Source organism: Sorex araneus, chromosome X (assembly GCF_027595985.1).
Source record: "Sorex araneus isolate mSorAra2 chromosome X, mSorAra2.pri, whole genome shotgun sequence".
NCBI classification, from domain to species: domain Eukaryota; kingdom Metazoa; phylum Chordata; class Mammalia; order Eulipotyphla; family Soricidae; genus Sorex; species Sorex araneus.
This window is the reverse complement of record NC_073313.1, coordinates 183254372-183280816: the sequence shown is the minus strand read 5'-3', so window position 1 is coordinate 183280816 and position 26445 is coordinate 183254372. Positions and strand designations below refer to the sequence as shown.

The window sequence follows — 26445 nt, the reverse complement described above, 5'->3', positions numbered from 1 at the left end:
GGGTAACTGCAGAAAGATTAATGATCAGTGTATTGTAAAGCTAGTCATGATTTCAGATTTCAGTTTTTGCTTGTGGTTTTTGGGCCACACCTGATGGTGCTCAGGGCCACTTAGAGTGATGATCCTAGTATGCCATGCCCGAGATTGAACCCATTCAGCCACATGCAAGGCAAGCACCTCACTCACTACCATCTCTCTGACACTTGATGAAAAAAAGAATTGTCATTAGAAAATTTGGGGGACATGATGTATCTTGCTTTGCAGGAGAGCTCCTCTTGTTTTGTATGTGTTAGGCCCTGCGTTTGATCTTTAGCTATGCTACCCCCCTCCTTGCAAAAGAAAAAAAGGCTTATTTTGCCTAGCAATCCCAAACATTAGCTATCTGCTCTCACAGGGTCCATATGATCAGGTGTCCATCCATGAGAGACCAGTGTTCAGAGCGTTCTAAAGTTGCTTGTTCTAAGTGATCAGCTCTCTCCTGGGAGCCTGTTTGTACTCTGTCAGTGTGTCAGTAAAGGGTGACTCAGCTTCAAGTTCGGCTATTTGATGTTTTGTTGTCCAGTAGGTTTTGATGCCTAAGTAGGTATTACTTGGCTTCTTGTTATATAAATACCATCTGAGATACTGCTAAAATAATAATATTTAGTAGATATTATTAACAGTGAAAACAAAGAAGGGATTTGTTTTATTGTTTTCTAATTCCAAGCAACATACCAATCAGAGAGCTCAGAGCAAATCCGCTGTTGCAGGTGCCTTCAAGACAGTTGTCAACCAGGAAAGTGATTCAGCAAAACTTGAACTCCCTTAATGGAATAATGATGGTTTATGCCAGAGACAGTAGGGAGGAGAGATACTATTTTCTTTGTCTACCACTGGTCTTATTTATGGAGCTGTTGATTTTGCTATATATCAATATCTATAGCTTTTGTGTCTATTTTGTCTGAAAGTTGGGTTCAGGTAGCATTCTTGTCAAGTCACCCTCCAGATCCCATTCTGAGAAAGGTGACTTTACAAAGAAATGCTCTCAATGCCACCTTGCCCTTTGGGGAACTGAGTGGAGCTGATGAATTGGGTGTTTTAGCCTGTTGCTGATTGAGCTTACTGATTGGCAGTGATTAGCTTGCCAACTAGATTTCCTGTGTTCTGTGGCTGTTGTAAAGTAAACATGATGGATTTCTATTCCCTCATTCATTTCAGAACTTGGAATAAATTTTTGAAACTACCAAAAAGCATTTATTTGAACTTCATAATAGTTTTAAACTAAATTGCATGGTAGTGGTTTCTTGGAATGATGAAAGAATGACTAAGTGCTGGATGATTAGGCGCAGTTTGCCATCACTTGCATGCTGGACTCTTTGAAAAATTATGTTGCTTTTTTTTTTTTTAACTGTCTTGGAACCAGAGCCTTGTACACGCAAGGCATGACTTTAGTCACTTGAACCACATCGCAGTTTCTCAATTGCTGGACTACTTTGGGGTAGGGTGGGGTGACCAAGGGATGCAGAAATGGGTTATGTAGGTATGAATGAGAAATGGACTCGAAACAGACTTTAGTGAAACTTGTAAGAGAGCTGGGGCTGTGGTCAGCAACAGAGGGCATATGTGCATGAGGCCAGGGTTTGAGCCTCCAAACTATATAAAAAACCCCCAAAGAGGTGGAGATTTCTTTCTTTAAATTTTTTTTTTTAAATTTGGGCGCTATACCTGGCGATGTTTAGGGGTACTCTGGTGGTGCTCTGGGGAATTAGGGGATGCTGGGGATTGAACCCAGTTTGGTTGCGTGTGAGGCAAATGCCCTATATGTTGTACTATTGGTCTGGTCCCAAAAGTTCAGTAATTAGTAGAGAACACACAAGCTGTTTATTTTGATCGCAGTCTTCATTTACCAAATTTTTCAATTTGCCAAGGACACAGAGCCACGCTTTCAGTGCTGTTTTTTTTCCCCCTTCTTCTTTTTTGGGTCACACCTGTGATGCTCAGGGCTCACTCCTGGCTCTGCACTCAGGAATCACTCCTGGCGGTGCTCGGAGACCGTATGGGATACCGGGGGTTGAATCTGGGTCGGCCACACGCAAGGTAAACACCCTACCCGCTGTACTATCACACTGGCCCCTCAGTGCTGTTCTTAAAGAACTCTGTCCCCCGGAGGGAAGACAGATGAGGAAGAAAAGGTTGTGCTTCATGTGATACGGGTCTCCTATGGGAAGACTGAAGATGGAAAGATGGATGGGAATGGGGCAAGAGATGTATTCTCCTCCTGTCTGACCTGCTCAGAAGAATGTGAGATTCTGAACCAGATTAACAAACGCTCTTGTTCGTGTGCTCAGGTGCTTTCCACTTATGAGAAAGCCAGGCTGAGAAGACTTAGCTTATAATTCTGAATAAGAACCTCACACTGTTTAGCACTGAAGTCTACAGACAAAAGCCAAGACAGCACTTGTTATTGTTGTTTTGCTTAGTTTTTGAAACATCTGGCAGTGCTCAGAGCTTACTCCTGGCTCTGTGCTCAGGTTCACTCCTGACAGAACCTGGGGTTACTGGCAGTGCCAGTGTTTGAGTCCTCATCAACTGCGTGTAAGGCAGCCAATTATCTTACCTCTCTACTATCTCTCTGACCCCCCCCCCCCAAAAAAAAAAAACCTTGCTGAAAAAAAACCCTTAGAAATAACATGAGTTATTTTTTTGGGGGATGCAGGAGACGAAGGGCACAGTGGTGTTCAGTGACACCCCTCCCCCCTTCTCTCCAGGTTCTTGCATATAATATGTGCATTCTATCTTTCTTAGCCCTGGAACTAACTTACAGGGAGCCCTTGGCTTTTCTTATTCTTTTCTTTTTTTTTAAATTAAATTTTATTTCATTTTAGGCACTGATTTGTAATATTGTTAATGGCAGGACTTTTTGCATAAATCATTCTAGTACCACACCCTCCATCAGAGTATCTGCTTCCTCCACCATTGTCCAGTGTCACCTCCCTATCCTGTTCACCCCCCAATCAGCCCCTCTCCCCCCTCGTGAGCTTCCTTCTGAAGACCTGTTCTCAGTTTCTGGTGGAAGCCCTAGGTCTTGCTAAAAGTAGGACTCTGCTATTTTCAGATCTTTATGTGAATCTACTAACTGATTGATGATTCAGTTTTGGAATTTTGGGTGTGGGGATTAGATAATGTCTTTGTGAGGAAACTGGTTGCTATTGAGATTGCTTCTGGATAGTGATGGCATTATAAAAGCAATAAGATTTTTATTTCAGTCAGAGCTTATTAGATGTGGTGAAGTTTTGAAAGATAAGTAGTTGTGGAGTTTTATTTTGTGTTTTTGCTTTTTGGGTCACACTCAGCATTGCTCAGGGGTTACTCCTGACTCTACACTCAGGAATCACCCCTGTTAGTGCTCGGGGGACCAAATGGGGTTGTTGGGGATCAAACCCTGGTTAACTGTGTGCAAGGCAAACACCCTACTCGCTGTACTATTGCTCCGGCCCATAGTTTTTAAAAAAATTTTATTTATCCACCGGTGTTTAGGGACTCCTCCCAGCTTGGTGATGGGGGTCACTTCCAGTGGATTGAATTTGGGGCTCTTAGCATGCTCTCTATCCCTTCAAGCTATGCTCCTGGCCCTATTTATTTATTGAAAATTAGTTTTAGGGACCGAGGAAGATAGTACAGCTGGTCGGGCACTTGTTTGATCCCTGGCACTCCATCTGGCCTTTCAGCACAGAGCAGGAGTAAGCCCTAAGTACCGCCAGTTATGACCCCCAAACCAAAACCAGTTATTTTCAAATATAAAGATCACATCAGTAGTGCTGGGGACTCCTGGGCCACTCCTGATGATTCTAACAGCCCCCAGAGCCATGCCAGCGATGCTTGGGGTACCAACAGAGCCACACCAGGAGGTGTTGGAGTAGCACCAGTTTAGGACTTGCGTACCCAGTCACTTCACTCTCTTCCAGGCTCCTAGAGGTTTTTCTTTTCAAAAGATAACTAGGAAAATAAGGGTAAGTAAGATAAGTGTATGTTCCTTTTTATTATGAGAGTTTAAGTTGGTTGCTGTATTTGAACTTTTCCTCATCTTGTCAGAATAGTTTTGGAGAGATAAAATGGCTAGTTAAATGTATTTGTATTTTATTTTGTTTGCTTATTTTTTTATTTTGTTGGTTGACTCTACTTAGAGGTTACATTTGTCATATTAAAATGCACCCAACCTGCTGATCTCACTTGATTATATTAAAACTTAAAAAGAATAAATTTAGTTCTTGAGTAGGTAATACATACATGTGATTAAAAATGTAAGGTTTCCACCAGTTCTATCTGCCTTCTTCTACCCAATGTAGCTCTCAGAGACATCAATATCACTAATTACGTATGTGAAAAATGCATACACACACATGAAAAATGCACACACACACATACACACACACACACACACCCTTTCTGGGTACCTATTCTTGGTGCCTATTATAGACTGCCCTACATTAAAAAAAAGAAAGAATTTTTCTGGCCACACCCAGCAGTGCTCACAGCTTATGTCTGACACTGTGCTCAGGGATCGTTCCCGGTGGAGTTTGGGGGACCATATGCAGTTCTGTGGATCAAGCTGGGTTAGTGTAAGGCAAGAGACTTAACCCCTGGACTATGTCTCCAGTTCTCTCTCCCCACCCTTTTCTCTCTTTCCCCCCTGTTTTGGTTGCGGGAGAGATTGGGCCACACCTGGCTGTGCTCAGGGCTCACGCTTGGCTTTGTGCTCAAGCATAACTCCTGGTGGTTCTTAGGGGACCATATATCCTGAAAATTTTTCAGTGAAGTAATTTTTGTTTTAGGGTCAGTGATGCTCAGGGATTACTTCTTAACTCTGCACTCAGGAATTACTCTTCGTGGTGCATGGGGGGTCAGATGAGATGCCAGGGATCAAACCTGGATCAGTCATGTGCAAGGCAAATGCCTTACCCACTGCCTATCTAACCCCCTTCCTTGTTTCAAATGAAGAGCATATACCATAATTTATACAGCCCTCTATTGAATTTTGTTCATTATTACTCTTTTTCAAAATTTAAATTCCTCCTTCCCTTTGATATCGATGTTGAAGTGGAGGGGTTCCCACATGTCGATTGTGGTGCTCATATACTTCCAGCTGTGGTGTTTGCACGGGTTGCATTTCTGGTTGCAGTACCTGTGCATGTAGCCACTGTGATCACCTGGAGTTGCACCCCTTCCTTGATCCCTGTCCAAAAGACGGGGTGCTCACACCTGTGGTGCTCACACGTACCTGGCTGTGGTGAGGCTAGAAATCTCTGTGGAGTCAGGAGTCACAGACTCAGAGGTTCTAGGGTTGTGCTTAGTGGACATATGGTGGCACTGGAGATTGAACTCAAGACCATACGCTTTCGAGGCAAGTGTGAGAAGCCATTTAGCTTTTTTAGCCTCTTTTAGTGTTTTGAGTTTATAAACATTGCCTCTAGGTGATTATAATTTCTTATAATTAATGATTAATTTTACTCACCCACACAGCAGAGCCTGGCAAGCTACCCATGGCATATTCGATATGCCAAAAACAGTAACAAGTCTCACGATGGAGACATTACTGGTGCTCACTTGAGCAAATCAATGAACAACAGGTTGACAGACAGTGCTAGTGTACATATATATGAATGAATTCCTATCAGTTGATATATTGAGTTGAAAATGAGGTACTTTAAAATTTTGAAAGTTTATCGCCAAATTGTTCACATTAAATTTTTTTTCCTTATAATTTTTGAGTCACACATGGTGGCATTCAGTGGCTCTTTCTTGAGTGTGCTCCAGAGGGACTCGATGATGGTGCTAGTGGACCATTATGTGGTACCCAGGATTGAACAGTAGTCCGCTGTGTACAATGCAAGAGCTCTAGCCCTTGAACTGTCTTTGTAACCCCAGTGCCACAATTGTATTTAACAGGTGTTACTCTTTGGACGGGGATCAAACCCAGGACTTCATATGTACTTTGCATTTTACATTTTCTATGTACTATGAATATATTTTTATCTTTTTACTAGATGCATAGTCCATAAAAAATACACTATTGCATTTTGATGTCTTTCCTTCTGTATGTTTTTCTGTGCATAGAGAGTATTAGTGAATACAGTACTTTTAAAAAATGATGAAGGAACCATAAGCATGCTGTTTTCTGGTTTTCTTTCTTATGAAACTGGTTGTAGATGTCTTTCCAGTACAAGAACTCGATTTTACCGTTTTTCTCTGTGGACTGTATGATATGCTGTTGTCTGTATATTTCATAATTTCTTTCCCAGTGCCCTGTTCTTGAGCATTGAGGGTTATTCTTCTTGATTTTGTTGTTTGTTTTTTGGGATAGTGCTCAGGACTTACGCCTGGCTCTGCGCTCAAGGTGGTCCTGGGTGACACATGTGGTGCTGGGAACTAAACCCTGGTTGGCGGTATGTAAGGCTAGTGCCTTACCTGCTGTATGATCTCTTTGGTCTTTCATAATATTTTTTATAAACAACTATTTATTTATTTATTTATTTTTGCTTTTTGGGTCACACCTGGCAATGCACAGGCTCTGCACTCAGGAATTACTCCTGGCAGTGCTCAGGGGACCATATGGGATGCTGGGATTCAAACCTGGATTGGCTGTGTGCAAGGCGAACATCCTACCCTCTGTGCTATCACTCCAGCCCCTAATATATTTTTTATATGACAAAATTTACTTATAGACATTCTTTGATTTGGACTTGTCGAATGAAAAGATATTTAAAAGTTATGTTGCCAAGTTTTCTTAGCTACCTATGAATTTTATTCTCATCAGTAGCATATTAAAGTTTATATTTGAAATCAAATATTGTGAACTGACTTATAAAATAGAAAATTAAAAAATGTGTATATTTGATTATATTCACTTGCATGGGTAAGGAGGGTGCTTTGATGATTGTTCACATACATTCACAAGTGATCCTTTTGCTTAAATGTCGGACTGGAGTAAAAGAGTAAGGTTTTTAGTATTTTGAAGAAAACCATGTTAGTAATGAGTAGGAAAAAGTCAACAGTGGTAAAATATTGAGGCAGCTAGAACTCAGTTTGAAAACTCGGAGCATCTGCATGTACAATTCTCCTATACTAACACAGCTAAGCTACAGATTTCTGCTTCCCTTTGGAATTTTTCCCCTAAAATCTGTAAAGCATGTATGTAAAAATGTCATTTTATTAATAGCAGTGTTTTATTATGGTTGATCTGAGAAATATAGGAAATTTTCCATGTTCTTATATGAAAGCTTAGAAAAGTGCAGATTTAAAGTCTATTTCCTTGAAGTAAGCTTGAATGGGGCTGGGTAGTAGGAAGCAGTCCGTGAAATATTTTCTGAAGTCTTTTTTTTTTTTTTTTTTGCTTTTTGGGTCACACCCAGCAATGCACAGGGGTCACTCCTGGCTCATGCACTCAGGAATCACCCCTGGCGGTGCTCAGGGGACCATATGGGATGCTGGGATTTGAACCTGGGTCGGCCGCATGCAAGGCAAACACCCTACCCGCTGTGCTATCACTCCGGCCCCTATTTTCTGAAGTCTTTGACATTGATCAGCTGTTGCTTCATGTGACTTATTCTGCCCAGTCACTTTGAAATAACATGAAACTCACTATGATTTGACTTGGCTCTGTCAACGAGTAGATTAAACATTAGATCTCTTACTTTAGTTTTTTCCTCGGCAAGCTCAGGACCCCTCTGAAGGCTCTGTGACCATGTAGGTTTTCTCAGTCCATTCAATTTTGTGTCTTCAGTATGAAGCTTTGTGGAACAAGCAATAGAAGGGAAATGGCATGGAGGCTCATGCAAAGCAGGAGTTTCCATGCCAGTGTACGCCTGAGATGGTCTTGCTTATGGTCGCCTTAAGCTCCTTTCTCTGTGGTGGCTCTCCTGCATCCTCATGTACTGTTTCGGAATGGACGGTCACCCATCGTTCTCTGCAAAGTGAGACTGGAGCTTGTGAAGGCTGTGCCTGGCAGATTGGCTGGCCCATTTGGTAGCCAGTGAATTTAGGAAATGAGATGCAGATGCCTGTCTACATCAGGTATATTTTTTTATTATTTTTTTTTCTCTTTTTTTTTTTTTTTTTTTGCTTTTTGGGTCACACCGGCGATGCACAGGTGTTACTCCTGGCTCTGCACTCAGAAATTACCCCTGGTGGTGCTCAGGGGACCATATGGGAAGCTGGGACTCGAACCCGGGTTGGCTGTGTGCAAGGCAAATGCCCTACCCGCTGTGCTATCACTCCAACCCCTTCACTTCTTTTCTTGTCACTAATTGTAGTCACAAGAAGTTGCAAATATAGTACAGGGAGTTTCTGTTTATATCTCCCCAATTTCCCTGTTACACACACCCACAGACTTATATGCACCGCATATATATATACACACACATACAGTATTTCCATATGCATTTCTCTGTGAGTTCTTCCATGTTGCTGTTTCTTTCTGCTCTTTCCCTCTACGTTACCCTTCACCACTTTTTCCTCTCAGTTTTTCTTACTTTTGATCATTCTTTAGCTTGCTATAGGTATCTGGGGAACGACTAAACCCCTGAACTAAAGATTTCTTTTTTTCTTTTAATGTAGGAGCACTGCTATTTATTCAGCCATTGATTAAGCTGATTGCAAGAACTAAAGATTTCTGATTGCTCTCCTGCACACACCGATGGGGAGATGTACCTCTCTTTCTCCCTCTTTGTTCTAGCACTTGCTTAGTAAGTCGAGTGTGCTGTGCCGGGTACTGGTTACTTCTCTGTCTAGGCTCTTTGCTCTTATTTTGGGAGTGTGAAGTATGGTGAATATAGCCTTCCTTCTATAGATTTTTTTCTCCTTAGTTATATAGCCGCATATGAAGCACGCAGACGTGGTGTGGTGTTGTGAGAAATGTGTTGTGAGAAGAGGCAGCTGTGATTTGGGGGAAATAGTCCTTAAAGCTCAAAGCCCAGGTTCAGTCTTAATTCTGCTTCGTAGTTGCTGTGCAGTTGTGGACGTAAAGGTACTTCTGAGTCTGCTTCCTCTTTTGCAAAATAGGCTTAACAGTCTTGTAGAGATTTATGGGAGCATTAAGAAAGGGACTTTTTTTTTTTTTTGAGGAGGGTTTTATGCCACCCTGACGGTGCTTCGGGATCACTCCTGGCTGTGCTTGGGGGACCATATGTGGTGCCAGGGATCAAACTGGGGTCAGCTGTGTGCAAGTCAAGCTCCTTACTTGGCATATTAGCTCCCTGGCCCAAGACGTGGCATGTCCGTAATCATTGGGAGAGTTATAAAGGATGTTTCAAATGTGAACTACTCATACTATGTTAAGTTTATTTTGGGGGCCTGCCTGTGGTGCTCGGGGTTGAATCTAAGGCGCCCACGTGCTAAGCACATTCTCCAACTCTTGGAACCATCTCCCTGCTCCAGTCTTGCCTGCTTGCTTGCCCTCTTTCTTTCTTTTTTTCTGTCTTGCTTTCTTTCCTCTTTTCTTTTCTTTTCTTTTCTTTTCTTTTCTTTTCTTTTCTTTTCTTTTCTTTTCTTTTCTTTTCTTTTCTTTTCTTTTCTTTTCCTTTCTTTTTCTTTTCTCTTCTTCCCTTCTAGTTTTTTGGGGGCCACACACTGATTGTGTTCAGGGGCTGCTGTCTCTGATGGGGGGTCTTTCCTGTTCATGCCCAGGGCAACCATGCAGTGTTGGAACTTGAACCTGTGCCCGGCCCGTTGGGTTATGTCTTTCCTCTGCCTCCGGACTTATTTTAAACTACTGACATGAAAGTCTATATTCAGTTATTTATTGGGCCACCGTGGGTGGTAATCAGGGGTCATTTTTGGCTCTGCTCAGGAGTCACTCTTGGAAGTGTCCTGGGGATCATACGTGGCGCTGGAGTTCAAACCTGGCCGGCCTCATGCAGGCTAAGTGCCTTATTCCTTTGCTATCTCTCAAGTCCTGCAAGTCAGTTTTTAAAAACTACTGTGGACATTACTTCTTAATAGTTTGATTTCTTTAGTTACCGAGAACAGTTTCCCCTATTATCTATCCCAAGCTTTCTTACACCTTCTGTCTCCGAATTACGTTACCAGTACTTAATAGGGTTTTCTTTTTTTCCATTCTGGCGGTGACCCAGCTCCCATGGGAAATTTGGGATGGCCATGTCAGCTGCCATGCTCTCAAATAACATATCAGATGTTCTCCCTTCTTACCCACGTTTGGAGATTTTCATGTTTCAGAAACCTCTTAGAAAATCTCTCTTGCTAGCATATATCTATTCTGCTTACCTCTTTAGCAGTTTTCACTTTTAGAAACCAGCTACTAATATGATGCTTGAAATAGATATATATTTTTAAAGCAAAAACCTGATTTTAATTTTAGATATGTATGGCATATGTAGTCAGTAATAAAATATGGGGATAGCAGGAAAAATTTAAAATTATAGTTCGTCTTTTCCCCTTAAGTGTGGTCTGGAGGTGCCAGAGACAGAGTACAAGGGTTCAGATGCTTACCTTACATGAGACCAGTCCTAGTTCAAGCCCTAGCATCCTCTAGGAGGGACTTGAGCACAGAGCCAAGATTAAACCCTGAGCACCACGAGGTATGGATCCCCCACCCAAGAAGAAAGTAAATGTGGTCTGATATAGACACTTTAAAATCATTAAGGGACAGGCCTCCGTGTCACACCACACATAGCAGCAGAATGCCCATTATTACCAAGTGCGTGTGAAACATTCCCTGATGGGTGTGGAACTATTCCTCACTTGTGCAAGAATATTCCTGCAGGAAGGCCCTTAGCTCCTGTGTTCTCTCTCTAGCCTACATTTAGGGTAGGGTAGAATACATGTTATTGCATAAAACAGGACTTAGTAACTTTAGTTTTTCTTTTAGACTCCAAGGTCTATCCTAGGGCCCCATACATTCAAGGCATTTGCTCTCCCACTGAGCTGTATTTCTAGTCCAGATGGCAAATCCTGTGTGTGTTTTAATTTCAGTTCGATAAAACCCTGGCACTCCCTTAGTCTTCAACAATAAATGTTTATTGAACACATTTGCTGGATAGACATTCTTTGCAATGCAACTGGGCAAGAAAAAGAAAAGGCAAAGAAGTAAACTGTTGGAAACAATTGGAAAAGAAGTAAAACAGTTTATTTGTAGATGACATGACCTTATATTTAGAAAATCATAATTCTAAAAAAGCAACAAAAAATCTATTAGAACTAATAAACAGTTTCAGTAAGATTGCAGTACTTTTCCTGTAAACTTGCGATGAGTAATCCAAACATGAAATTAGGGAAACAGCTTCATTCACAGTAGCAACACAAGGAATTAAAAACTTAACAAAGAAGATAGCTGGAGAGGGAGCTCAAAGGACTGATGTGCTTTGCTTGCAGCCCACCCAGAGTCTGTCCCTGGTATTGTATTGCCCCCCCCAGCACTGGTGGATGTTGGCCCCAAAAGCACTCCCCCCAAAAAATATTTAACAAAGAGTAAACTGTAAACTGTAAAAAACTGTAAAAAAACTGTAAATTATGCAAACTGTAAAAATATTATCTTGCAAAATTAAAGATCTAGATCAATGAAAAACGTTCTCTGCCTGATTAACTGAACATTGTTAGCCAGCACTACTCCCCAATTGATCCACAGACTCAGCATACTCCCCGCGAAAACTGTCAGTGCCATTTTTGCAAAATTTCACAATTTTGACTCAGAATAACCAGTCTTGTGAAAAAAGGAAAGAGTTGGAGGATAAGTTATGTAATTTAAACTATAAAACAACAGTAATCCAGATAGGTTGGTGTGAGTAGAACTCTACAGATCGGAGGAATGGAATGCAATTTCAGAACAACAACTCACTTTTTATTGTTTGCTTTGTGCCATATCTGATGATGCTCAGGGGTTACTCCTGGCTCTGCACTCAGGAATTACTCTTTAGGGGCTCAGGAGGAACATGTGGGATGCCAGGGATCAAACCCAGGTTAGCTGTGTGCAAGACAAATGCCCTTTCTGCTGTGCTATCATTCTTCTAGCCCCTGATTTTTTTTTTAAAGCAGAAACTTTTTATTGAAACTTAGAAAGCTGTGAGGGGAGAGAAAGGGAGAAGTACATTTGAGGGGAAAGAACATAGCCTTCTCCAAATTGGTAAAGAAACAGAAGCATGCAGAATACCTGTTCATGGGAGAACAGGGCCTTGAAGAGGAAGCCTATTATCACTGGAATTTCTTCAAGAGTATGAAGACAGCTTCATGGGGGGAGAATAGTATTTTCAACAAGTGGTGCTTGGGTTGGTGGGTATTCAAAAGAATGGACTTTGAGCTTGACCTCACTCTTATACAAAGTGACTCATAATTAGTCATAGACCTAAATATAAGATTATTTCTCACTTTCATATACAAGTTGACTCATTATTAATCATGCACATCTAAGTTAGATATGGAACTTTAAAACTCAGAAAAAAACATCGTTGTAAAGCTTTGTGACCTTGGATTACTCCATGATTTTATTTTTTCGTTTGTGGTGCAGTTAACAGTTTCTTCACTTTAACCGGTAAATAGGTAATAGAGTATATAACAGAAAATAGATAAATTTGGCTTCATCAAAAGTTTAGAACTTTGTGTTTTAAATGATACCATCAAGAAAATGAAAGTAGCGCTAGAGTGATATAGTACAGCATGAAGGGTGTTTGCCTTGCATGCAGCTGACCCAGGTTTGATCCCTGGCACCCCATATAGTCCCCCGAGCCCCAACAGGAGTGATCCTTGAGCACAGAGCCAGGAGTACTTGAGCACTTGAGCACTGTAGGGTGTGGGCTGAGACACCCCCGCCCCCTCCCCATTGCACAGATAGGTGAGTATGCTGATCACTGGGGTTTGCACATGAGGTCTTGGTGTTTGCACACTTGGCCACAATGCTTGGGGAGGCTTGCATCCTTGGGCTTGTTACTTGCCAAGGACTGTGCCTCTTGGCCATGGTTTTGGCGCATCTTTTTGTGGTGCTCTCCAAGGCTTGCATGCTTTTGCTTGTGGCGCTTATAGGCCTTGGCTGCAGGGCAGCTGGAAATTATTTGTGTGCCATGGATCACAGATAACAAAGCTGCCAGGATCATGCTTGGCACATGTAGTGGCACCCAGATTTAACTCAGAGGCTTACGCTTGCAGAGCAGGTGTTCTGTGCCACTCAGCCATTCCCTGTCAACTTAAAGTTATATATACTTTTGTTTGTTTGTTTGGGGGCCAGCCACTCCTCTGTTCAGTGCGCACTCCTAGCTCTGTGCTCAGGCGTCACTCCTGGTTGGGTTCGGGGGATCACAGGGTGCCTGTGAATGAACCCACTTTGGGTGAATGCAAGGCAAGTAATTTACTCACTGGCATATTCCCTGGCTTCAGAACTATGTATATTTTAAAAGGGTGCTATGTGAATTATATCTCAATAAAGCTGTTGATAAATATTAATTGTAAAGAATTATTTAGGGTAAAGCTTCTGCACCGCAAAAGATACAGTGACCAGAATACAAAGACTATCTACAGAATGGGAAAGGATATTTACACAATACCCATCAGATAAGGGGTTGATATCAAGGGTATATAAAGCACTGGTTGAACTCTACAAGAAGAAAACATCCAACCCCATCAAAAAATGGGGCGAAGAAATGAACAGAAACTTTACCAAGGAAGAGATACGAATGGCCAAAAGGAACATGAAAAAGTGCTCTACATCACTAGTCGTCAGAGAGATGCAGATCAAAACAACCATGAGATACCACCTCACACCACAGAGACTAGCACACATCCGAAAGAACAAAAGCAACCGCTGTTGGAGAGGATGTGGGGAGAAAGGGACCCTTCTACACTGCTGGTGGGAATGCCGGCTAGTTCAGCCCTTTTGGAAAACAGTATGGACGATTCTCAAAAAACTAGAGGTTGAGCTCCCATTTGACCCAGCAATACCACTGCTGGGAATATATCCCAGAAAAGCCAAAAAGTATAGTCGGAGTGACATATGCACTTATATGTTCACCGCAGCACTGTTTACAATAGCCAGAATCTGGAAAAAACCCGAGTGCCCTAGAACAGATGACTGGTTGAAGAAACTCTGGTACATCTATACAATGGAATACTATGCAGCTGTTAGAAAAAATGAGGTCATGACGTTTGCATATAAGTGGATCAACATGGAAAGTATCATGCTAAGTGAAATGAGTCAGAAAGAGAGAGACAGACATAGAAAGATTGCACTCATCTGTGGAATATAGAATAATAGACTATAAGACTAACGCCCAAGAATAGTAGAAATAAGTACCAGGAGAATATTTCCATGGCTTGGAGGCTGGTCTCTCATTCTGGGTAACTCAGGGAAGGGACCACCAAGTAAAATGTGGTTGGAGGACATGTGGGGGAAGGGTGAGGCGGGTGGAATACAGACTAGAGACTGAACACAATGGCCACTCAACACCTCTATTGCAAACCACAACACCTAATCCGAGAGAGAGAACAAAAGGGAATTCCCTGCCACAGTGGCAGGGTGGGGTGGGGGGAGACGGGTCTGGGGAGGGGGGGAGGGATGTTGGGTTTACGGGTGGTGGAGAATGGGCACTGGTGAAGGGATGGGTTATTGAACTTTGTATGGGGGAAGCATGAGCACAAAGATGTATGGTTCTGTAACTGTACCCTCACGATGACTCTCTAATTAAAAATAAACTAATAAAAAAATATGCTAACATTTAAAAAAAAATAAAGTTAGTGGACTGTAAAAAAAAAAAAAGAATTATTTAGGGTATGTGAGTGGGAAATAAAAAAAAGGGGTGCGAGGGTAGGAGTGAAATACTAGTGTATAGGGCATTTGCCTTGCACGCTTGATCCCTGGCACCACATGTGTTCCCTCTCGAGCCCTGCCAGGAGTAAGCCCTAAGCACAGCCGAGTATGCTCCCCCCCCAACACCCAGAATACGTGGGGGAGCAGCGCCGTGAAACTATAAATGATACTTTAAAAAATACAGAGTGACTAAGAGTGTAACGGCCTCATTCTATTTGAGCCAGCATGTTGATCACACCTTGTCTGTAATGAGGTTCTCTTGAACCTACTTAGGTTTTTTTTTTTAAATCTTTGCTGAGGTCTCTTAGAAAAAATTATTTTAGTGGGGAGGGACGGGGGCCTACCTGCTATACTATCACTCTAGCCCCATCTGCTGAGGCCTCTTGTCTCCACCAAGAACCATCCTAGATAGCTGTAATCTAAGAAGTTGCTGTTCTCTCCTAATTGGGGTCCTGCAGTGTAACAGTTGGGTGTGCTGACTTTGACCTGAGTCTTGTCTGTGTGCTAGATATTTTGCAGTGGGAGGTGATAAGTCAACGCTGAATACAGTGAGAGGTCATTGTGTTCAGCTTTGGTTTAATATTTCTAAAATAAATAAAAATTGGTATTAAATAGTTGCTTTTCTATCTTGAGAGTTAAAGCGTCTTTATCTTCTCTTTTTGGAAAATTTGGAAGGTAGAAGAAATTAAGAGGAGAGATTTTATACTCAGAGATTGCATTTTAATGCTTTATGGACTTCATTGTTGTCACTGTCTTCTTCTTTTTACTTTTTTTTGGGCAGTGCTGGGATTTGAATCCACAGTTTCACACCGGCAAGGCAAGTGCTCTGCTGCTTGGGAAGAGCCCTGGCCCCAGACATTTCTATCATTCCCCCCACATGTTAACAGCATGTAGCACTGTAGCATTGCCGTCCTGTTGTTCATTGATTTGCTCGAGCGGGCACCAGTAACGTCTTCATTGTGAGACTTGGTACTGGTTTGGCATTTTGGATACGCCACAGATAGTTTACCAGGCTCTGCTGTGCGGGCAGAATACTCTTGGTAGTTTGCCGGACTCTCCGAGAGGGACGGAGGAATTGAACCCGGGTTGGCTGTGTGCAAGGCACACCTTACCTGCGAGTGATAGCATATCAGGTAGGGCGTTTGCCTTGCATGCGGCCAACCCAGGTTTGATTCCCAGAATCTCATATGGTCCCCTGTGCACCACCAGGAGTAATTCCTGAGTGCAAAGCAAGGAGTGACCCCTGTGCATCATCGGGTGTGACCCAAAGAAAAGCCAAAAAAATAAAAAAAAGTTACTATTCAAACGTTAATAGCATATAAATTATGTACATTTATAATTTAATATAACTCCATATCAAATTTGTTTAATTATTTTACTACAAATGTTTCTCACCCCTCTCCCCCCAAAAATATAGACTTAAACTTATTCTAATTTTGAATAAGTTAGAAATTGTCCTGGATGTTTTGGGGAGGATGAGGATGTGACTCAGCAGTGAAGCACCTGCCTTGCACGCCTGTGTTCAAGGTCTTTTTAAAGTTTGAGGAGATCAGTTTAAAAGGCAGCACACACAAAGGCGTGAGTTGGGGGGCACACATGTGAATGCATGCACATGTGTCTTCTCTACCGTGATGACTTTGCACAGGCATGGTGAAGGCAGCTGATTAGGCAGGTGTGTCTTCATCTGCATGTGGGAATCCTGGGTTTTATCTTTGGCTAAACATGGGGTCCCCATGAAATGATTCTTCTACCAGCCTCAGCTCCGGCCTTACCCCTCTTCCCCCATCAAGAGCCATATTAGAACATAGCTCTGAGCACAAGCAGACATGGCCAAAAAACATTTTAAGTAATAAGATCAAGTCTGTAGACAGTGTTCTAAACCTCTGGTGAAGACACACCCTATCAGCTGCCTTCGCCCAAGTCACTTGAGCTGGCTCATAGTCCTGGAGACTCCAACCCGGACTGAAAGGAAAGTGAAATAAGGAAGGAGTAGGAGACTCAGGAAGGTGCTTGAACACAGAGCAGGGAGGATGGGCCGTGTGGCAGGAAAGTAGACTGCAGAGTACACTGAGGAGTGGAGAGAGCCGGGCGGGAGAGATCAGGCCTGGCAACTGGCTGCTGTGGGCTAGAGATCTGAGGAGGGGGACAGGAGAGGATGGTGTCAGCCCTGTGGACGTTGAAGCCACTAAGAAACTTGGCTATCAGAAGGAGAGAGGGAGGCCAGAGTCTCAATTTGCAGGCCGAGGAGTGGATACCGCCTCGCATTCACCTCGTACCTCCTCCTTGCAGCTCTCGGTGAATCACTGCTGGACGCCCTCTGGCACCATTTTACATCCCTTTCTTTGCCACCTACAGAACCTCCCCAAGCCTCTGCTTTCCGACTTCTCTGCATACTCTTGCAGCTCTGTGCATTTCTAGCCCTGCAATTAAAAAAAAAAAAATCAAGGTGTCATGATGGTAGTATTACTGTTTAATAATAATAAAGCACCTGGGGTTTAAATGAAGACTTTAAGTAAATCACCTGCCTTGTGTGATTGTTTAGGGGCTTTTTGAAGTTTGAGATGATCATTTTAAAAGACAGTGCGTGCAAGTGCGTGTGTTGGGGGCACGCTTGCACATGCGTGCCTGTGTGTCTTTACCTTAAGATATGCGCGCTGTGCCATACCCACTACCAGGAGTACCTGTGTCCCTACACTATTGTCCCTAAGTCCATTCTTTCCCCCACCTCACTTTGGCAGTCTCATTTCTCAGTGCACTTAACAGTATCTCAGTTTTCATTGCCTGATGTCTAATCCCTTGCTTTGTTTCTTTGTACCCCAACTATGAGATCATTTAGTATTTGTCTTTATCTTTCTGAGGTGTTTCTCTTAGCGTGACCCTCCAATTCCATTCAAATTAAAGCGAAATGCAAGATTTCATCTCTTTCATGGCTGAGTTGAGTAGACTTGGGTGCCTAGAAAGATCTAATTTTGAATTATGATCTAATAGTGATTCTCTTTAAAACCCTGTCAAAATTCTTTTTTCAAAAAGGTTATTTGTAACTTCATTGTGTTTTATTCAAAACGGGAGTGATAATGCCTAATTTACAGGTATCTCATTGTCACTGCCTCAAGTTTTACCTATGACCACGCGTAAGTTCCAGTTTCTCTCATTTGCTTATAGCTTCCCCATCTACTAGTAAGCCCTAATAAGCACACCCCATCTACATTTGAAGACAAGGCTCAAGCTGAATCTGTTATACAGCTTCTGGCTGACCTGACCAATCCCTTCTCTGTTAGCATATTCCTTATTTGTAAGGTACACCTCTCTACTTGGGAAATTTGTTTATTATGCGTCCTATGTTTGTTGGATTCTTACATTGACAGTTTTCTTAATTCTGCAAGTATCTGTTGGAAATGTGTGTTAGATTTAAAACCACAGTCACAATGTTGTTTCCTCTCTTATTGGCAGTATCCATCTCCTCATACTTGTCTTTATAATTGGAGCCACACCAGGGCTGCTTAGGGCCTGCGCCCATATCAGTGCATGCTTATGGGCCACTAGGTCACTCCTGGTGGTGTGAGAGTTGGGCCAATGGTGCCCAGTTTCAGCTCAGGGCCTTGTGCCTAGTAGGCATGCACTTTACCACCTGAGTCTTATCTCCAGTCTCCTCATCATACTTTTAATAGGAGCTGACTTGCTTTTTTGTTTCCTTTTTGGGTAACACCTGGCGATGCACAGGGGTTAACTCCTGGCTCTACACTCAGGAATAACTCCTGGCAGTGCTCGGGGGACAATGTGGGATGCTGGAATTGAACCCGGGTTGGCCGAGTGCAAGGCAAATGCCCTACCCACTGTGCTATTGCTCCAGCCCCGAGCTGACTTGCTTTGACCGGAAGAAATGCCAGAAATTGCAGAACCGACTTGAATGTTCGGGCCCCCGGACTCAGAGCAGTCTAACAGCTTTACCCCCATCGCTGCAGGCAGTGGCACTAATAATTGAAAGAGGGGATGGATCAAAGGAGCCTGGAGTAGCAAAATCAAAACTGCATAAATAAGCCTGAACTCTGTCTTAATCGGACTGAAAGGGGAAAAATAGCATAAATGCATAAGCCAATGAGGGAGGTGAGAACTTGGGCTTGGATCAAGAAAGAGCAAAGGCAATGTCAATGAGATAAGGAACCGCTGACTTGCACACCCAGTGGTTAGAGATCACATGTGACAAAGGTGCAGCCAGCCACCAACCTCAGACATGTGAGTGATGCCATGGCAGATGCTCCAGCTCTCAGCTGTGTGGGCAGTGGCTGGTGAGGTTAGCAGAGCGCCCACCCTCAGCGCAGCCAACCCCCAGCCTGCCGAGAAATAGAAACTCCTGTTGCTCTAAGCCACGAAGGAAAAATGACTCTATATTTAGTTTCTCTTTGGAGAAGTGTACAGCAGATTAAGAGGTTACCGAGTTTGTGGTTCTCTCTCCAACCCCGTCCACCTGTCCTCAGTTGTTAATGTACCGCTGTAGTTTTGTATGTGTTATAGAATTATGACAAGTGAAGGAATACAGAGATAGGAGCTGTTATTAAAAATGTCCCGTGCAGGCTGGAGCGATAGCAGAGTGGGTAGGGCATTTGCCTTGCACGCGGCCAACCCAGGTTCAATTCCTAGTATCCCATATGGTCCCCTGAGCCACCACCAGGAGTAATTCCTGAGTGCATGAACCAGGAGTAACACCTGTGCACCGCCGGGTGTGATCCAAAAAGCAAAAGTAAAAAAAAAAAGAAAAAAGTCCCGTGCAGGCCCTTTTCTCGCCTTAATTTTAATTAATGTGTCAGTATTCTCCTCAGTGTCACTCAGGAAGCCGCAAGTCAGTACTAGAGGCAGCATTCTCAACTCATCATTATATCAGGCTCTCTTACTCTTTATTTTTCATTCTTATGAAAGCTGTTACTTTTAAATCTCTTCCTGTTGCCCTGCAGCAGTTAGTCTATTGTTCATGTAAAGTTTGCTCTGATAATTTCTACTTTCTAGGATGCTATAAAGGAGAATGACTAGGATCATTGTCTCACACTTTTATTGTTTTGCCCCTAACCATCAAGATGATGAAGAAATGTAGGTGGGGCCTAATCTTTATAGCTGGGATAGAGAATGTTGGTGTTGGAGAATGGAAGGGCTGAGTGCTGGTTGCTTTGCATGTGGCTGACCTGGGTTAGATCCTTGGCATTCTGTAGGGTCTCCCTAGCCCCAACAGGAGTTATTCCTTAGCACTACCCAGCATGGCCCCAAAAGAATTACAAACAAAAAAGTGATGGGGCTGAGGAGATGGTTTAGAGAACTGGAGCACATGCTTTACATACAAGACCTAGGATCCTGGGGACATTGGTGGTGGAAAATGTACACTGGTGGAGGGATGGGTGTTTGATCGTTGTATGACTGAGACTCAATCATGAAAGCTTTGTAATTGTAGCTCACAGTGATTCAATTGAAGAAAAAACAGACCTAGGATCCCTGACATCATATATATGGTCCCTGAGTACTGCTGGGGCTCACCACCACTTACTGAGCTTTGAGTAGCCCCCAAACATTGCTGGTCTGGCCCTCAAACTGCCACCACCGCTGAAAGTAGGTAAAGGATCAAACATGATGGCCTCTCAGTGTCTGTATTGCAAACCATAATGCCCAAAAGTGGAGAGAAAGAAGGAAATTGTCTTCCCTGGTAGGGGAAGGGTGAGGTGATACTGGGGATATTGGTGGTGGGAAATATGCAGCTGTGGATGGGTGTTCAATCATTGTATGACTGAAACCCGATCATTAAAGCTTTGTAACTGTATCTCATGGTGATTCAATTAAAAAATATTTAAAAAACCCCAAACAACTGTTACCACCTCCACCAACAAATGATGGCAAAGAGGTGGAAGAGGGAACCCTTGAGTACTGTTGGGCATGTACACTGATACAGCCACCAGGGAAAACAGCACGGTGCTCACGCAGACTTAAAAACAGAGTAGGATGGCCTAGCAACTCCACTGCTGTGTATTTATCCAAAGGAGATGAAAACACTGAGGTTATGTGCAGCTCTGTGTTCATTGCGGCATCATTTATGATTTCCAAGCAGACTCCAGATTAACTTCCGACTGCAGTTTTCTTTGTGTAGTCTTCCTTGGTAGAGAGCCTGGGCAGGATGTGGGTGGATAGAGAGGGTCTCCCTCCTCTTCCAAGTGTTACATCTTGTTGATTTTTAAAGTTTGCTGCTCGGGCGACCATGTGGGGCCAGAGATCAAACTCTGTTTTCGCTGTTGGATGCATCTCCTACAGCCTTCTCTGGGGGGCTAGGAGACCATACAGAATGCCAGAAGTCTAACCCAGCTCAGCCACAGGCAACGCAAGCACCCTTCCAGCCGTACTGTCTCTCCAGCACCCTTATCTTGGTAGTAACTGCCATTCTAACAAGTTAGAGGCGATAATCTCATTTTGGTTTTGATTTGCATTTCGCTTACCAACTAATGATGATGAGCATCTTTTCTCTCATCAGAGCTATTTCTCTGGCTTCTAATGTATCTTTCGTTTTTACTTTGGGTCAGGTGTTTTGGGCCACACCTGGAGGTGCTCGGGGGCTACTCCCAGTTCAGTACTTGGTGATGCTCTTGGCGATGGCTTGGAAGATTGTATGGTGCTGGGGGTCATACTCAGAGCTCCAGCATACAAAGTTTGTCCTCTTACTGTTGAGTGAGTTTCCTGTCCCTAACATTTTCATATAATTTAATGCTTTATGATGTTTTTGCCTATATTTTAAAATTTGTTTTTATCTTTTTCTGCTTTGGCCACACCCAGTGGTGCTAGGGGCTTGTTCTCGCTCTTGGCTGAAGTGTCGATCTGGGCCCAGGCGTTACTCTGGGCAGTGTTTATGCAGTGCTGGTGATCAAATCAGGATCAGCCGCATGCAGTGCAAGCACTTAACTCCTACACTATCTCTTAGTCCCTGTTTTTAGCACTGTTGTCCCGTTGTTCATCGATTTGCTCGAGCAGGCACAAGTAATGTCTCCATTATGAGACTTGTTGTTACTGTTTTTGGCATATTGAATATGCTACAGGTAGCTTGCCAGGCTCTGCCGTGCAGGCGGGATATTCTCAGTAGCTTGCTGGGCTCTCTGAGAGGGATGGAGGAATCAAACCCGGGTTGGCCGCATGCAAGGCAAAAGCCCTACCTGCTGTGCTATTGCTCCAGCCCAGCCCTGCTTTTATTTGTTAATAGCAATTTTATTTTAAAAAGTTTTTTGACTACACCTGCCTAGCAGTGCTCAAGGCTTACTCCTAGCTCTCACTTAAGGATCACTCCTGACAGGCTCTAGGGACCATTATATGTAGGGTGTTGGGGGTCAAACCCCAGTCAGCCACATGCGAGGCAAGTACCCTACCCACTGTCCTACCTCTCTATCATTTTATGATTGGCTTTTATCATTTTATGATTGAATTGTAATTGCTAAAAAATCTTCATGGGGACAAATGGAGAGGACTGTATATCTTTTTTTTTTTTTTGGCCTGGGGAGTCAAAAATAGCTCCAAAGAATATACAGGAAGCTAGTGACAGTATTTGCTGTTAGGTCAGGAAATGGGGTGGCTGCTACACTTCTGTGCTTTGTGGATTTGAACTTCGGAATTGATAGTCCTTGAACACCTATGATAGTAGAGGTGGGAAATGGTCAAAATTTCCAGTAACTTTTCTTTTTTTTAATTAAGAATATAAAAAGACCTGGTCTGCTTAATGCCTAGGGACTTCCAGTGTCTTTTTTTTCCTGTGGATTTTGTGACCTGGTTTGAGGTTAATAAACCTGTATGCATAATTGCTTTCAACAAGAACATGCTTATTTGTTAGAAATCTGACAGTTTCAGTTGCTCTTTTAAAAACCCTATCAGAGCTGACTTGAGTGAGGTCATTCATTCCCAGTGTTCCCATAAGGAGTGGCCACTTTGCTCTTTGCCCTGTTGCTCCTGAGCCAAGCATGAGCACTGACCTTCTTTCCCCAAGAACAGAACTGGGCCAGGGTTATATACCAAGGACTGGAAGGTGAGAAAAGAAAGTTTATTTATTTGTTTGTTTGTTTGTTTTCACAGTAACATTGCATTTATTTATTTATTTTAAAATTCTTTTTATTATTAGGGAGGTACAGTTACAAACTTATGAACTTTCATGTTTGCATTTCAGTCATACAGTGATTGTTTACCCATCCTTCCACCAGTGCCCATTCTCCTCCACCAATGTTCCCAGTATCCCTCCCACCACCCCCACCCCAACCCCCACCACCCCACCATGCCTGAGCAGCAGGGCATTCCCTTTTATTCTCTCTCCTTTTGGGCATTGTGGTTTGCAGTAGAGGTATTGAGTGGCCATGGTGTTCGGTCTACAGTCTACTTTCAGCACTCATCTTTCCACCTGAATGGGTCCTCCCAATATCCTTTACCTGGTGTTCCCTTCTCTGTCTCAGCTGTGGGAAAAGAAAGTTTATTGGTTCTGCAAACTTGGGAAATTATTTACCCTTCCTTTACTTTTTCAATTGTAAAATTGAATTGTAAATAACTTATTTCACATTTTCATTTTACTACTTTACATTTCCTTTGTGAAAGAGGGGGGCTAGTGCCAATTTAAGAGAGCTGGTTGGAGAGTTCTTGTCTATAAATTTTCTTGTATAGAACTAGCTACCACATGTAGGTATTTATTTATTTATTTATTTATTTGCTTTTTGGGTGACACCCAGTGATGCATAGGGGTTACTCCTGGTTCTGCATTCAGGAATTACTCCTGACGGTGCTTGAAGGTACCATATGGGATGCTGGGAATTGAACCCGGGTCCGCTGCCTGCAAGGCAAACTCCCTACCCACTGTGCTATCACTCCAGCCCCTCATATAGGTATTTAAAGTGGCAGTGTCATCATTATTGACATTACTGATAGGGGAGGTTCTTTTCATTGGGAATGAGAGCGGTTTAGGGGAAGGAGTGTGTCTGTTTGATGTACAACAAAGTACCATACATCTGAGGACTTTGAGACAACAATGAAAGCTGTTCTCAGAACCCAGTTTTTTTGACTGGGCTTCTCATGGTCTCTTTAGGCTTGGTCGTGTCACTGTTGTCAGGGTGGGTGGTCTCCTGTGGCATCACTCCCAGGTCTTGTAGCTGCTGTTGTCGGTAGGAACGTGCTACTTCTCCCTCACTTGGCTTCTTTCCCCTCCCTACCTCTGGGGACCAGACTTACAGCAAGGCAGTTCCTAAGCACTGTTCTCGGAGGGTGAGCACCATTGCTGGCTCTCAGGTCTCTGCTTTGCAGTTGCTTGTTCCCCACTGCTCAGAGCAAGTTAGAGGGTCCCCTGGGATCAGACTGGGGCCACTGCCGTGGTGGAGAGGAGCCATGAAGAATTGATCACCATTTTTTAACATAGCTTGTTTGGTCTCTGCCTCTTGCACTAATATTGGCCCAGAAAGAATGATTCTCTCCCCCCCCCCCACTGTATCATTGGTATGTTATTTAATCTAACATGTGATCCTGCTCAGGAGCTGGAGATAATCATATTTATTCTCTCCAGTTTTATTTTGCGTGAAGGCTATCCTTGGAGGTGCGCGGGACTACTCCAGTCTCTGTGCTCAATGTTGCTCTTGGCAGTGCTCAGGGAACTCTGCGGTGCTGGGGACTGGATCTGGGCCTCCCGAATGCTTTGCATGTGCTCAGCCCATTGAGCAATCTCCCTGGAGATCCATATGCTTGGACTGACAATGGGAATGAAGGGCGAATAGCTGGTGCCACCCTTCATTCCCATCTTAGTCTTTCTGAAGACTGCCCAGTTCCTGCCTTGTTAAAGAAGATAAAAGGGCTTTGAAGGAGTGTTTCGTCATTACATGGTTCCTGTTGGTACGCAACATCTCAGATTCTAGAGCTTGATAGAGCATGCTTCTTTTTATGCTGAAAATAAGGGTGGGATCATGTTAAAAAAAAAAAAGGAAAGAATTGCTCTGCCTAGACTAAATACGATTCCCTTCAAAATAACTGACATTTTCTTAGTTTATAAATGCAGAGTTACCTGCTGGATCCCTTGAGAGTTGTGGTTTATTGTTGCAGAGATGACTATTTCCATTTAATCCAGTAAAAGAAATTGAAGAAAGAAAGAAATGTGTGCAAATTGCTTTGGCAAGTTAAAGGTTAGCTGGGTCAGCATGTTCAGTTTGTTTGATGAGAATAATTTCCCCCAGTGTGGTTTTGAGATCTCTTTATTTTCGGAAGCCCAAATGGTGTGATGTCAGTCGAGAATACTGTGTCAGTGACAGATCAGAATGGGAACCCGTCTGCTTTTCTCTTTCCAACTCTTTGTTGAGGGAGTGGGGAGACGGGGCTCCAGCTCACTCAATTGCTCATCTGCTGAACAAAAAATCTAATGTGGGCGATGCCTTTGACTCTAGTTAGTATAACCAGCCAAGCCACTTGAGTCAATAGTGGTGTGTGTGTGTGTGTGTGTGTGTGTGTGTGTGTGTGTGTGTGTGTTATTTTTTCTTTTTAGAAATCTGAGAACGCATAAGCTACAGTGCCTACAGTGATTCAGAGGGGTGTCTGGGTTTCGGTGGGAAGCAAAATGTAAGCTACAAATAAATATGCAAACTAAAGCAGAAGATGGCTTTTCTGACTGGTACATTTACAAGCTGGAAAATTGTGAAAAACATCAACCCACCAACTGTGTAGCTCATTGACTCTTTACTTTGGGCTCTGATGTTCTTCCTGATAAAAATAATAATTATGTTATTCTGGTATGGTTGCCAAGTATTCATGCTTCTCCCTCTGCGTGTGATTGTAAATGATGCTGCAATGTGTGCCACTCTGTCACTGATTTGGTGTTTTATAACATTTGAATATTCTGTTTTCTGTCCTGATTTGTCGTCCACTTCTCTCACTCTCTCTCTCTCTTTTTCAGAATGGACTGCTGAATTATGAAGTATTTCAGAGCCACTAGTAGAACATCGCTCTGCCACGCGCTCCTTTATCTCCTACTAGTTATTTAAATTGGACTTTTAATATCCTACCAGCTGCTCCTCAGACACACATGGTGCATTGTTGCCATTCCCCGGATTGCATCTTTGAAACACAGACTCCTAGTAACCTTCAGCAAACAAAGAGGCAACCTCCCGGGTGTGCTGGGAGGGTGTCACCCTGACTGCCCTCTAGCTCTCGCTGGCTCTGGATTTGAATTTCACCATGGAACCTCGCATGGAGTCCTGCCTGGCACAGGTGTTGCAGAAGGATGTGGGGAAGCGGCTGCAGGTCGGCCAGGAACTTATAGACTATTTCTCAGACAAACAGAAGTCCGCTGACCTTGAGCATGACCAGACCATGTTAGATAAGCTTGTGGATGGACTTGCTACCTCTTGGGTGAACTCTAGCAATTACAAGGTAAGCTGTGCTTTGGAAGGCGCTCTTAGCAGTGACTGGGCCGCCTGGGATCACAGTTGGTCCTTAGGGGGAAAAGATGCTTTGTGAGCAGTCAGCATCATGCCTTGGCTTCCAGTGAGACACTCAGACTGTGGCATTAGGACTTTTCCATTCTAGGGCAAGTTGAGGTTTCTTTGATTTTTCTTGGAGATGAACAAAATCCCAAGAGAAGGACAAGTGAACAAATAAAGAGAGGCTTTTGTGTTGGAAAGTTTACAAGCATCCCT

The 26445-nt window shown here is 43.2% G+C and overlaps 1 protein-coding gene across 25 annotated transcripts in view; it reads left to right on the top strand.

Annotated features, from left to right (window-relative positions):
• The window catches only part of CLASP1 (cytoplasmic linker associated protein 1), a 242752-nt gene that overhangs the window by 12383 nt on the left and 203924 nt on the right, over positions 1–26445 (top strand). For all 25 annotated transcript variants that reach the window (XM_055123331.1, XM_055123325.1, XM_055123330.1 and 22 more), the window contains exon 2: positions 25704–26179. In XM_055123331.1, coding sequence (XP_054979306.1) covers positions 25985–26179 — 195 coding nt within the window. In that variant the 5' untranslated portion in view covers positions 25704–25984. The remainder of the gene's footprint in view (positions 1–25703; positions 26180–26445) is intronic.